The 14,731-nt window shown below is 39.6% G+C and overlaps 1 protein-coding gene across 2 annotated transcripts in view; it reads left to right on the forward strand.

Moving 5' to 3' along the window:
• The window catches only part of MRPS5 (mitochondrial ribosomal protein S5), a 51,805-nt gene that overhangs the window by 33,852 nt on the left and 3,222 nt on the right, over nt 1-14,731 (forward strand). For both annotated transcript variants that reach the window (XR_003987419.1, XM_030448406.1), the window contains exons 6-9: nt 1,618-1,708; nt 4,051-4,097; nt 4,789-4,846; nt 7,079-7,141. Coding sequence is in view for 1 of the 2 variants with exons in the window: in XM_030448406.1 (XP_030304266.1) it covers nt 1,618-1,708; nt 4,051-4,097; nt 4,789-4,846; nt 7,079-7,141 (259 nt within the window). In the remaining variant the exon portion in view is untranslated. The remainder of the gene's footprint in view (nt 1-1,617; nt 1,709-4,050; nt 4,098-4,788; nt 4,847-7,078; nt 7,142-14,731) is intronic.

Here is a 14,731-nt window from a genome sequence, read left to right on the forward strand (position 1 = left end):
AAGAAAGCAGTAAGATTGCAGAAAAAAAATTAGTATAAGCAATTTGCAAAGCTGATATTTCTTTGAAGTGCTCTCTAGAATATATGTGCACCTTGAATTTAACAGCATCTTTATTTTAATGAAAGCAAGGTGGAATCTTTCAGATGCACTCATTCCTAATCCATACCGAGTTATGGATTTTTAGTGGAATTTTTTAAATTTTTTTTTGTTTAGACTTTCCTGATTTGTGGGTTTTTTTGTACATTTACATTTTGTACATTTACATTCTTACATTTCAGTAAGAATGTTAGAGCCATGACCAGCCATTCTATAATAATCCAGTTTCAGATGTATAACGTTGCAAACAGACTAGCTTACTGAAGAATAACGTATAGGGAAAAGGAGAGAGCACTACTTAACTCGTGTATGTTGAATTTATCTGTTACAATAATTTATGGAAATTGTATTGAGGCTTCAAGAAATCAGACCATGATTCATTTGAGAAGAAGGGGAGAAATGAGCCATGAAGTAACTTGTACCTTTTGATTGGTAATTCTGAGACACAGTCAAGCAATATCCAGTATGTAATTTTATCTAATATTTTATTTATAAATTTTGTATTGTTTTTGTATTATATACAGTATATAAGCTATCTATAAAATATGCGTATTCATTTAAATAAACATATAGTTTAATATATGAGCAAAACAGAAGCTAGATGGACAAAGGGTCTCAAAAAATATATTAGGCTATCATAGAATCATAGAATCATAGAATAGGCTGGGTTGGAAGGGACCTCAGAGATCATCGAGTCCAACCCTTGATCAACTACCGCCACAGTCACTAGACTATGGCACTGAGTGCCATAGTCTCATATAAGGTGAGAGGCTATGAATTAGTGACTTGCCTATAGTCACACAAAGGAGTCTGTAGCACAGGTAGAAGCAAATTTAGATTTCCAGGAAGCTAACCATAACCACCTGTCCCCCCAGTTGTTGTTGTATCCCCCTACTTCAAAGTAAATAGATTTCTTGTATCACTGCTTGAATCTCTCGCAGAATTTCTGTAAACATTTCTAGCTCCAGGAATGAGATACCATTTTCTTCTTTTCCTTTCTTAAATGAAGTCTTCCCTTTAGCAGCTGTCATGTTAGTAATTGAGTCTGCCTTTTGCAGTCTGCAAGCAGATTTTAATCCTGAGCTTCAACCCATGTAAATCAACAACATACCTTGAGCAATTCCAGAGAGTGCTTCTAAAATATGTTAAAACAAGAATGGGGCAGTGAGTTACTAATTTTTTTTCCATTTTTTTTTCTTATGATTGAAATCATGCATGAAGCTAGCAGCAGTAGAGCATTATCTGTTGTCCAGCCAAACACAACAAAGGGGATATTTTATTGAAACTGTACCAAGGTAACTTCTTCCATACCTGAGTATAGATTTTTAGTAGTCTTTACGTATTTCATGACTTGAATCCAGTGTCCTACTGCAGATGATATCCATTGGCAAAGACAGTATATATTGTAAGGTTTCAATCACAGACCTCTTAATTCCTATTTGGTAAACTGACTTTCTTTAAAAAAAAAATACAGTTGGACTGTGCCATAACAAGATGCTTTATGTTTGTTTTTTCCTTCAGGTGAAAAATGTGTTTTGTATGAAGGCAAAGGAAGGCAGAAAAAAATCAATACGTGCTTTAGTGGCTGTTGGAAATGGTAAAGGAGCTGCAGGTGTGTGAATTTACTGTATGTGAAAGATGCCAAATCAATCATTTTTTGTTGTGGAACTTTGGGAAGTATGGTGATTTAAATGGTCTTTTTATACATTAAAAAAATAATTTAAAATTCGCCCTTTCTCTCACTTGACATTATTCAATTATTTGTAAGAATTATGAGTTTCCTCTATAAAAGTAAGCTTTACAATCAAATTATGTATATATTCTTTGGGACACTTTGTTTTGTGTAAGAAGAAATACGGGGAAAGTAGTAATAAGTTAATACTTTTGGAACATATGTGATGCAGCAATAAAAATTATTATTTTTTTTTAACTCTAGAGTGATAGATCTAACCCCTGGTAGATCCAACCAGAAGGGGTCACTTATGCTTTTATGTACACACTGTTTCTTTCTACTGTACTGTTCAAATTTAAAAAACAAAACAAAACCTGAAGTTATTCAGCTGTGCATATCTGCATTTGTTTCACCTAGCCTTTGGCACCTAGCTGCAAGGAAAAGAATCTGCAAAAGGTGCATGGAATTGCAGGTGAGCTGACGTGTCCCAGGGAGTATTCATCCCCTTATGCTCGAATAAAAAGTTTCAGCAAAAAAGTTGGAACAAAACTCAGCTGAGTGTGCTCTCTACAGAGGTGCTTCTGCTTGACTAAAATGAACCTGGGCTTCCATGGTTAGTAGGGCAGAGAGAGTCTATTGTTTTATTCTGGTTTTGGGAAACACTTTCATGTCAGTGGGGTTTTTATTTTCATTTGCTCTAACAGCTGTGACCACTTTGCAAAGAGCAGCGTGACTGGTTGTGCATTTTCCTAGGTTATTTTCTAGCTAGAGTTAGTATTTCTGTATAGAATTAGTATAAGTCTGGCTAATTTTTTTTCTTTTTTCTTAAAAGTCTCAGCATAATCTGCTGGAAGTATTACTGCTTTTATTTTTTAAAGGCTTGTTTACTGATAGTCCCAGCTTTCATCAAGATTCCAAAATTCTTGATGAATTTGTCAAATCAGAAGACTTTATTTGCCTTCTGGTTCAGCCTCTAAGAAGCTTTTTTATTTTATTGAAGCTAATCATTACTACTTTATGGGCTTCCTACAAGTACTAAATATATGCTTTTAGGGAATAATAGAATACTCAGGGTCCTTTGAGTCCAATTTCAAAGTAACTTCAGTGATCTGTGGCTTTTTCCATTATAATTCTTTATAAAAGTCTCTTCAGCAAGCAATTTGAAGTCTGACCACCGAAATCCCGTCTACCACATAGATAGAGGAAATCAAAATAAACACAAGATTGTGAAGTATCTTATAGTAAGAACTGTGAAAATAGACCTTTTTCCTTTTCTTTCTCAGCAAAGACTGGAGAAAGAATACTGGTCAGAGGCATTCAATTTAGTTGTGATTTCCTTGTAACAGAACTCTTAGCACAATTACATATGCAGAGTAGTAATGACTGAGCTGTCTCTAGATAGTTGTGTTGGCCAGTGGGTCTAATCCCACTGGGTTTTGAATTAGGCTTTTGGATAGAGCTAACACACACCCCAGCTGGCACAACAGAAACATCAAAAGAACAAAAAAGCTAGATCTGCTGATTTAAGGTAAAATTATTTTAAGTCATTCTACCTAGACTTTAGCTACAGAATTTGTAAAAACAGTTGTCACATCTTACTCCTTCTGTCCAGTCAGTTGATGTCCTACTCTGACCTGACTGCAAATGCTCCCACGACTGCTGAGATATCTACTATTTGCTACCATTGTGCACCTGGTAAACAGGATTAGGCCTGAGGCTTCAGAGGCAGTTAGGTAGTAGTTTGTAAATTGTCAGTCTATTTTTACTTTGTAAGACAGGCAAGCTTTTTTCGCACCATTCTGTTAAACCTGGTGTTCATATCCTCTATTTCACTAATATAAACCCAGTCTCCTTTGCTTCTAGGGTCTTGGAGCTACTCTTTGTAGAGATATGGTTGGTACATCTGCATAAGCTTAATTTTGTTCTTTCATTCCCTTCTTGTTTTTTCAAAGCAGAAGACTGGACTTCCTTTTTTTAGCTGAAGCAGTCGACATTATTCAGTTGTTTAGAACAAGTTTGGATAAATACACAAAGAAATAACTTAAGCCTTACTTGTTTTCATTTGACAAGAAATTGGCATCCAGTTGTTTGAGAGTCATAACTTCTAAACTGTTACTTTCTACTGATTTTCTTTAGACCATTTTCAGAGTGTGGCCTGTGCAATGGGATGGAAATAAGAGGTGCTAAACTTGGTTGTGAAGTTCTCTGTTTTTTCCCCTTTGTTTTCTGAAGGCCCTGTCTCATGCATTTCTCAGTAATAAAATGACTCTTTTGTCTTGCAGGTTTTGCACTGGGGAAAGCAGGTGACAGGATGAATGCTTTACGGAAAGTATGTCAATGGAATTATTTGTTGCTTGATGAAAGGCACAAATAATTCATGCTCACAGTTTATTATTTCTTTAAATAATCAATATCTCTTGTATTCTGTGCAAAGAAGCAAGTCCATGTCTGTGATCTGATACAAACTGATACCATTGGTATCAATCTTGATACAAAAAATTAAGTTTCCTGGCAGTGAGATTCTGTTGATGTGCACTTTGCTTTCTTTTTACTACTTACTCTGTGGCCCATACCTATCCCCCCTTGCTCAGTTATCTATGCATCTATATAGCATATAATCTGGTTATACAGCTACTGTGTAGGGATTTTTCTCCTATTCATACATAAATACCTTATTAAGTGTCCTTTAGAGTTCAAAAGGTTACTCGTCCATCTACATTGATCAAGTTTGTGTTGTAATGCTCAACTTAACTACTCAAGTAGTAATTCTAAAATACACAACAATTGATAAAGTTTTTACTATATCAAGAAAACTTTTTAGATATTAAGCCTCCTCAGAAAAAGCATTTCTTTAAAGAGAGCTTTTTCATTTCCATACAGTAAATTATTCAGATGTGGCAAACCTGTTTTCCTAAGTTTTGTAGCTTCCTTTTTTTTCTATGTAGTTAACTGAACAATGGTAAATTTCAAATACTTTTAAGAAAAACTGAAGAAAAATGTTTTCTGTTTTTATTCCCTAGGCAAAAAATAAAGCAATAAGCTGCTTACATTATATAGAGCTGTATCAGAACCACACAAGTAAGTGTTGTGATTCTCTTAGACTCCTTTAACTTTAATGAAGTACTGACTATACCAACAAGAACTGGTTGTAGCTGGTTACAAATTATGAAAATATGTTAACTAAAACCTCTCTGATCTCATGCATTGTGTAATTATTCATTCTACATTATTTTGTTTCTTCAGTGTGCTGTATGAAACCTTAGCCCCAGATTCTTAGCTATACAGTGGTAATGTTAGTATATACAGACTGTCAGTCCCTTAGTAAAATAAATCACCATTACTTGGAATGAATATGTGGTTTACTCCTTACTTTCACTCAGGTTTGTATCAACAGTTGTAGGAAGTTCCATGAAGAAAAGTTAAGATTACATTATATGAAGTAAATAGTGGTGGTATCAAAATATTTAGTGTTTCATCTCCCTTCTAGTCTCCTGCCTTTGAAATCTTTAAAATTTTTTAATCCACATTGTTTCAGGCTTCTTAAAAGTGAGGAAGGGGGTAGTAGCAAGATTAGATCTCTGCTGGCACAAGTTGAGCTAAGGAAGTCAGATACTGGCTTGTATCTTTTCTTCACAGTGAACTCCTCTGTGCTATTCCCCTTTGTATGTCAGAGATTACTCCCTGTTGTGTCAGTCCATGTGTGCTGACAAGGCCCAGCATCTGGGGAAAATGTGGGCTGGAAAAGTCAGTCTGATGTTTCATGGTAGCTTGTTTTTAATTCACTTTACTACCATTCAAGTCTTCTCTGATGTCAGATGCAGTACCAGTGTACCAAATACTCAGTTATCTTTCAGAAAAATGTTGAAAGGTAGCACCTTCCAGATTGTACAGATATTTAACCAAGTCATTGCATAAATATTCAGTATAATAAAACTTCAGGTTACAAATACAACACTGCAGTTATCCTCATGAGTCTGTTCCTTGAGCATTATTAATGCACACTAACAAGTTGTAGATTTGATTAAAAGCTGGTGGTGTTTCCACCATGCTTTCCATTCTACTCAACCTCAAGATCCTCTCTGAGCCATCTTGACTGCAGCACTAGAATCCACTATGCAGAGACTGAGCCAGTGAATCAGATGTATGTAACAGCCACCCACCAGCGGATATGAGTTTGGGGTTCCTTTTGGAGCAGACAGAAGCAGGAAGACTGGAATGGTGAATACTCTGTATGGAAAATCCAAGAACGCTGAAACCAAGGGGGAAATCTTAGTTTAAGAGTTGAATTATCAGAAAAACCAGAATATGAGGAAAATTGTATCATGTGAGCTCACTTCAGAGCTAAATGAGGATCATAGAAGGCATGTAAACACTACATATTTTTCAAATGAGGGATAATTTTGTATACAGTAGTAACATAGTACTCAAAGATGTGTAAACATTCATAGAATCATGGAATCATAGAGTTGGCTGAGTTGGAAGGGACCTCAGAGATCATCAAGTCCAACCCTTGAACCACCGTTGTGGTTGCTAGACCATGGCACTGAGTGCCACATCCAGTCTCTTTTTAAATATCTCCGGGGATGGAGAATTCACTACTTCAGTGGGCAGCCCATTCCAATGCCTGATCACCCTCTCGGTAAAGAAATTCTTTCTATTATCTAACCTAAACTTCCCCTGGCACAACTTAAGACCATGCCCTCTTGTCTTGTTGAAAGTCGTCTGGCAAAAGAGACCAACCCCCACCTGGCTACACCCTCCTTTCAGGGAGTTGTAGAGAGTGATGAGGTCTCCCCTGAGCTGCCTCTTCTCCAGGCTGAACAGCCCCAGCTCCCTCAGCCTCTCCTCATAGGGTCTGTGCTCGAGTCCCTTCACCAGCCTGGTTGCCCTCCTTTGGACCCGCTCCAGGACCTCGATATCCTTCCTAAACTGAGGGGCCCAGAACTGGACACAGGACTCAAGCTGTGGCCTCACCAGGGCTGAGTACAGGGGCAGAATCCCTTCCCTGGACCTGCTGGCCACGCTGTTCCTGATACAGGCCAGGATGCCATTGGCCTTCTTGGCCACCTGGGCACACTGCTGGCTCATGTTCAGCTTCCTGTCAATAAATATAACAATAAATAACATTCCTTATCCCAGAAATTCTTAGGTTAACCTTTCTCTTTAAAGAACTCTGAGAAAAGTAAAACGAATTTCCTGTACAGTTCTGAAAAAGCAAGATATTTCTTAAATGTGCTGAGGTAAAGCTTTTCTGGAGGGAAGAATTCAGCTGTAATTCCTTTTTTTTTTTATTTCTTTCCTCCCTTCCAGTTTATCATGACATTGCAGTGAAATTTAAAGCCACATCCATCCGTATGAAGAAGCAAAACAGAGGTAAGGAAACCTGCCTGGAAATTTTGAAGTTTTATTAATGGTATATACTGACTGGTATTTATTTGAAGTTAAATTTGTGCAGTGTCTATTTAGTTATAGACGGGTCATTTGGCACTAGTTTACCATGTTCTAAATGTTGAAGATGAAAAATTATTTTTCATTAAAATTACTGTCGATGAAAAGGCTCTGGTATTGTAAATCAGGGTTTATCCCTCTTACATTGGTGGGATTTCTATTCCTTGTTTTCTTTCATGCTTCTTAAGTGTAATTCCTTCTGCTCTCAATTACCTGCATGTGGAAAATCCTAATCTAATAGAAAGGCCTTTAGAAGAACCCTACAGGATTTTCTTCCTACCATATGACCCACACATGCTTTCAAGAATCAATAGGCTCATTCCATTATTTTTCAGTGTAGCAGAGGGCTGGCATATTTCTAGGGCACTGCTGCTCAAAGTGTGACCCACTTTATGTTGTAAGGTCTTTCTGTTTTGAAGACCTTCACTGATGACATAGGGTAATTTTTGCACATGAATCTTTTGAGGTAGACCTTTATGTACAAAGGTTTGATTTGACTTGTTTAGCCTAACTTTGCTTTTGGGCTAGGAGTAGTTGTTGTTCTATAGAAAATAGATCTAGTTTGCTGCTGAACATCCTTAACTGGTCCCCTAATTTTAATATACAAATATAAAAAAAATTCATGTGCATGGCTATGTCTTTGTGAATCACTTCCATTTTACTATGGTAAGTTCTAAACTGCAAGAATGTTTAATGATTAGCTTATAATAAGTCAGAAACTTGGGATCATTTTCCAGTCAGAACACTGTCATGTTCAGCTACTTAATTAATTTCTGCAATCTTTGAGTAAGCTGAAGCACTGACATTTTGGACACGCTCTTTGATTTTATGTATCTGCTGTTCTTTTTCTGCATTGCCACATTAGTGGCATGAGAGTATAATGATTAATGTTCAGTTTTACTGATGTATTTGTAAGCATTTATAATTGCTGTGAACCTTCAACACAGTTTTTATTAGGTGACATTTTGATTCTAGAATGAAAAGTATTTTTAATCAGTGTGGCAGTAAAGGGATAGCATGGGCTTAGAAACATCTTTACAGGTTAACAGGTATGGAGTCACATTGTCGTATCCTTTAGGTTTGTGCAGTTTTTTCTGTGTTTAAGGAGCTCTCAAGGTGGTAAATTAGGTCATTTGGGCTATAATTTTTAAGATACCCACTTACAAGACACTTCAGTTTAGTTTTCAATGTGATGAAGCAAATACATGCATGGATCAGCAGTAGCAGAACTGAACTGCATGGTTAGCCATACGTGTACAGTAATGCAATTACTGTTAAATGATAAAGAAGGTTCCTGTTAGATGTTGTTACTTTCTTGTTGTGGAACACAAAATAAACCAAACCTTTCCCACCTCATCTGGCAATGTTCCATTCATGAACCTCAGAAGCGAGAGCAATCAGGGTAACCTTTTGATTAATATTACTTCACCAGACTGTTTATTTCCTTTTTTATATTAGATTTGAGAAACAAGCTGCCTCGCTTATTCCCAGGACAGGATCCATTTGTAGCTGACATATTACTGTTCCCCTGCCCTGCAAGACTTATCCATTCCACTTATGCAATAACAATTGCTTCTCAAAGAAGTTTGGGACAGACCTCAGGGGATTGTCTTGTCCAACCTTCTGCTCAGGGTCTCACAGGGTCTCACAGAGCAAACCACCCAGGACCATACCCAGACAGCTTTTGGATATCTGCAAGGATGGAGACTCTCTCGCAACCTCTGCCAGTACTTAGTCACCCCCACTGTGAAAAAGTCTTTTCTGATGTTCAGATGATGCCTCCTGAGTTTCAGTTTGTGCTCATTGTCTCAAGTCCAGTCACTGGACAACACTGAAGAGGCTCCATCCTCTTTGCACCCTCCCTTCAGATACTTGTATGTGTTTACCAGATAATCCCTGAAGCTTCTCTTCTCCAGGCTAAACTGTCCCAGGTCTTAAAACCTTTCCAAATATGAGAAATCCCTTGATCATCTTAATAATCCTTTAATCATCTTCATGACTCTTTGCTGGACTCCCTTCAGTGTGTCCATGTCTCTCTGGTACTGTGGAGCCCAGAACCAGACACAGTGCTCTCCATATGTGACCTCACCAGTGCTGAGCAGAGAGAAAGGATCACATCCCTCAACCCCCACTGGCAACAGTCCTCCTAATCCAGCCCAGAATGGTACTGGCATTGTTTGCTGCAAGGACACATTGCTGGTTCATGGTCAGCTTGGTCCCCTCCAGGACCCCCTAGGCCAAGCTTTCCAGCCATTCAGCCCCCAGGATGTATTGGTGCATGTGGGTTCCTCACTGGATTCAGGACTTGGCACTTACATTGTTGAACTTCATGAGGTTTCTGTCAGCACAATTTTTTCTTCAGCCTGTCAAGGTCGCTCTGGATGGCAGCATGAACCTCTGGTCTATCAGCTGCTCCTCCCAGTTCTGAATCATCAGCAAACTTGCTGAAGGTACACTCTCCCCCACCATCTAGATCATTAATGAAGATGTTGAACACAATTGGGTCCAGTACTGACCCCTGGCCTCTTGAGTTCATGCTACTGATTACCACCCTCAGCCAGTTCAGCCAGTTTTCTGTCCACCTCACTGTCTGCTCATTGAGCCCCATACTTCATCTGCTTCTCTGTGTGGATCTTATAGTGTCAATAACCATACTGAAGTCAAGACAGATAATATCCATATCTCTCCTTTTCACCATTGAAGGTTATGTTATATGGTTGGTCAGGTATGACTTCACCCTATTGAATCCATGCTGACTACTACTGGTCCCCTTCTTGTGTGTCATGTGTTTGGAAATGGTTTCTAAGAGTAGTTGTTGCATCAGCTTCCCAGTGACATAGGTGAGTCTATCAAACCAGTAGTTCCCCTGAGTCTTCAAATACCTCAGCCTTTTAAAAGTCTTGTGTCACTAGGTTCCCTGCTTTATTCAGCAGGGAGCCTACATTTTTCCTAGGATTCCTTTGGACACTTAGATACCTTCAGAAGCCCTTGTTGTTGCCTTTGTCATCCCTTGCCGAATTCAGTTGGACTTTGGCTTTCTTGACTGCATCTCTGTGTGCTCAGACAGTGTCTCTGTCTGACATTCTCCTCAGGTTACCTGTGATTTCTCCCATTGTCTTTTCACATACGAGTTTTGCCAGGAGCAGGCATGCAGGCCTCCTGACATTTTTGTCTGGCTTCCTGCTTGTTGGAATGGACAACTCCTGAGTTTAGAGGAGGTAATCATTGAATATGACCATCTTCCATTGCATTTCTCTTCCTTCCACCGCCTTATTCAACAGAATTCTTCCAAACAGAGCCTTGAAGAGGAAGAAGTCCAGCATTGTGGTCCTGGTTTTCACCCTGCTCCCTCCTGGCAGGATTTTGAATGCCACAGTATCTCATAGTCACTGTAGTAGATCAGGTCTCCACACGATCTGTTTTCTCACAAAAGGGATAACTCCACCTCCTTATTTTCCCCCCCTGTCCTTTCTAAAGAGCCTATATGCTTCCCCTGTAGCAGTCCATTCATGGTAGCCATCTGCCATGTCTCCATGATTTCAGTAAGACTGTAGAATTGCAACTGCACACAGATCTCATAATTCCTTCTGTTTATTGCCTGTGCTGCATGCATTAGTGTACAGGCACTTCCAAGAGGCACCTTAGCATTTTGATTTCCCCAAAAGCACTTTTCCATTAACTGTGCCTTGCAGACACCTCCTTGCTTCCATGCAAATGCTGGAGGTGACCCCATTCAAGTCCTGGTTTGATGATTTTTGCTTTCCCTTTTGATCACATCTTCCCCCCCCCCAAGACCCTTTGTTTGTCAAACTTGTCTGTCACCCCCTTAGAGGGCTGCTGATGACTCCCTCCCTTCCCTGACATTCCTAGTTTAAAGCCATCCTCACCAGGTCAGTCATCTTATTGGCAAAGATACCTGAGCCCCACTTAGCAAGGTGGATGCCTGATTTGATTCTCAGACAAGGTCCCGTTGTCATAGAAACCCAAACTCTTTTGCCAACACTGTCCCTGCAAACAGTTGTTCACCTGCAATATCAGTCCACACACCCTTCCACTTCCTCAGCAGAGCTGAGAACACTTTCTGGGTCTCCACACACCTAACATTGGTGCCCTCATGAAAGAATAGCAAGGGCTGATACAGGGTCAGACAAGCTTCAGGAGTCCTTCCACAACATTTGGCATCAAGGTCCCTGTCAATCACCAAACTTCTCTTCCCCAGGGAGCTGCCCAGTGCTATCTTATCACTGCTCTCTCCCAGTGGTCTGGCATTGTTCAGGATCAGTAAGTCCAGATGCTTTGCTTGAAAACACATCTGGCTCCTCCTCAGCCTTAGGGCAGTGAGCCTTTTTCATGGTGGCAAGCATTTTGGTGGAGCTGGAGCTCTCTTCTTGGTGCCAGAAGTCACCAGTGACCATTGTTCACCCTCACCAGAGGTTGCACTTGCCATTTTATTGAAGTTTCCCTGTGTCCACACAACAGGTGGGTCTAGACCTGTAAAGCTGTTAACACCATTGAGCAACATTTAACACATGAACACCATGTGGAAAAAGAATGTGTGTTCTGTTCTAGGCTTCCCGTGTGCTGCAGCAGGATAATTCTGTTGATCTCTGGGTTCTTTTTTTGTGGTCCGTTATAATCCCCAGGTTATTTTCTGTTGCTGTTTAGTCAGTCTCCTCTGTTTTGTATTTTTGCTTTTGTTTTCTCAGCGAAGCAGTCTGCATCTGTCTTTGCTGAATTTCAGTATTTTGGTATCAAACTGTGTCTCCAGTTTGTCAGACATACACTGACTTCTTCTGACCTCCAGTATGCTTGCTGCCTTTCCCAACATGATATCCTTAACCCATTTTTTTCATTCCATCCAAGTTGTTAATGAAGATCCTTGCAGGTAATAAAGCCTCAGCAGGATTATAGCTGGAAAATGCTCATGGCCTGACAGCAGACTGCTGTAATGGGGATACATCCTATAATGATTATTTTTTCCTGGTTCTTATTTTCCTAGGTTTTTTTGTGAGAGTATCATGCTGAACCAGTTCTGTCCTGTTAGCACCTTAGCCTGCTGGCTTTTTGCTGCTTTTCAGTCACACAACACATTCACATATACGCAAGTATCCTCCAAAAACCATGAAACACTTTTCCACTTAATGAATATTTTCAGTGTTCTATGACTGGTGGAACTACATTGTGCGTTTTCTGAAACAGCTTTGATATTGCCTAAGAAAAATATGTACTCATGTCCAGCATGCTCTGGACAGCAAGCATCATTGGCCTGAGTAAGAAAGGTATTAATCGATGAATATGTAAAATTTTGTAGATAAATGGTATGTGTGTGAGAGAGAGAAACTTCATTATGTGCTCATGACCTGGAAAGAAGCTGTAGCATTATGCAAAAATGAGTTTTTAGGGATGGTACAGATAAAACTCTTAGATTTTATCTTGGTCCTCGAGAGGCTTTTATGTTAGACTCAAAGGGAATGATTCATAGCAGCAGCAGGAGCTGGCTGTAATTTTAGAACAATTGAAGGACTTGTGGACATACTGCAGCACAAGATTTAATTTGGGGCAGGCTCTGTACTTCATTTCTGCCCCTATTCCAGATCACACCTGTTTATAGCACGTGGCAGGTGAACAGAACCCACCAGGGATATGGTTGTCCATGCTGCAGAATGTGCTACCTTCTGGAGTGTGGGGAGCTCTTAATCTTCACCTCTGGCTTGATCTTATGATTAAAGTAGTCATGAGGCTACTCCGCTAGCCACGGTGATACATCTGTAAGTAGTGTAAATTAGCTCCCAGTGTGAATTAATAAGGGGAAGTGCAAAACAGTTTGTCATGTCAAATACGCTTACGTGGCTGTGAAGCCCAGCACTGATACCAAGTGGTTGTAATTAAGAAGAAATTACAGTTTTTCATAGTTTTCACATTAAACCGTGGCATATGTAGACTGTCTTCACTCAAGTGTAGAAGATTCCTTCTGTTTGCTTATGGCATTACAGCTGTATAGTTATGTATGCTGCAGCACCTCACTTTGCATAATTACAGCTGGCAGCTTATTTCCAGCTACTGTGCCTGAGTCAGGCAGCCATCTGCACTAAGGATCACAACAAAGCCTGATGTTTTATTAGAAAAGGTCAAGTCGCTGTTAGACTTTAAGTGCTCCTTTCTTGAGTTTATTCCTAATCCCTGCAAACTGGAGAAATTGTTTCATGTAAATGACCCTGTTCTCTTAGTTATGCTTCCCTGAATTAAAGCAGTCATACAGTAAGGCAGTGTGAGTGCCACAGGCAGGTTAAAAATGTCTGAGCACAGCTTTGTCTCTACAGGTGGAGTTTGCAGTTGGAATCCTTTCTTTTTGCATTTGGAATAAACTTTGTTCAGTGATCGATGGAGTAGTTTGCTGGCCTCCGAGTTTCACATATTCACAATTTGCAGAAACTATAGTGAGATGAGATGAGAAGTGATATGGGAGAAGAGCAACAATAAAATTGCCAGAATATAAATGCTTTAAGTCACTGAAAATGAAACTTCACAGCAGCCTTTTAGAGCTCATTCACATGTAATTGCATCTAAAACTTGACTTTGCCTTGCAGCACAGAAAGCAGTATTTTCTCCAATGGCAGCACAAATGGCTTTGGATGGTTATTGTTTCTTTTTCCAATTATGGCTTAACTGGGACACATTGTCATAATAAAACATGAAGTACTGGCATAGATTTATTTTTTTCCCCTCATTTACTCAGCAGCAATACTGTCCTGCAGAGTGGACTAATCAATGACCTGGCTTTTCAGCTTTTAAGTAAGATGCATTAGAACTATCACAAACCAGTTTTTAAAGATGAATAGAGGTAGGCCACATGAAACAAATCTCACTGGGGAGCAAGCAAGCAAAATTAGGCTCCCGGCACATTTAAGCAATCGCTTGCAATTAATGCTAATGTACTATAATTGTGCATTCAAGCTAATGGAACACTCTGTGATGGAGATGGATGCAGATGAAATGCAAAACTCTGTTGTGTTGGTGGATTTTGAAATATGTTTCTCTTCCCTACTCACCTACAAGTTCCAAGTTGTTACAGTAACAAGCTTTCTTAATTTGGCCTCTGGTTTCCACAGGCACACACAAACTTTTTTTGATCATCTTACTGCTTTGAACACTAGGTTGGAATCAGATGAGTGTCACAACACTCATGTGTTCCTTAAGCTTTATTTTCCTAACAGTAGAGAGTGTTTTACTGTCTTTCCAGTGTAGAGGAGTCTGTTACCTGCTTTATTTCCATTGTATCCTTCACGCTGTGCCACAATAAAGTGTGATTCACTCCAGTTGCTGGGCCAGGAGAAAAGAAGTGATGTCTCTGCATAGTGCCTGGATAATCTGTGCTCTCTCATGTTTTTGGAAGTGCATAGCACTCTGCCACCTTTTCTAACCTGAGGAGGACAAGCATAGCTTTTTGGTGTCTGGTGGCAGGTGGCTGTTACGTTTTGCACAGACTGTGAAGCTGGTTAATTGCTCTTGGTGAGT

Source organism: Calypte anna, chromosome 3, assembly GCF_003957555.1.
Source record: "Calypte anna isolate BGI_N300 chromosome 3, bCalAnn1_v1.p, whole genome shotgun sequence".
Lineage (NCBI taxonomy): Eukaryota > Metazoa > Chordata > Aves > Apodiformes > Trochilidae > Calypte > Calypte anna.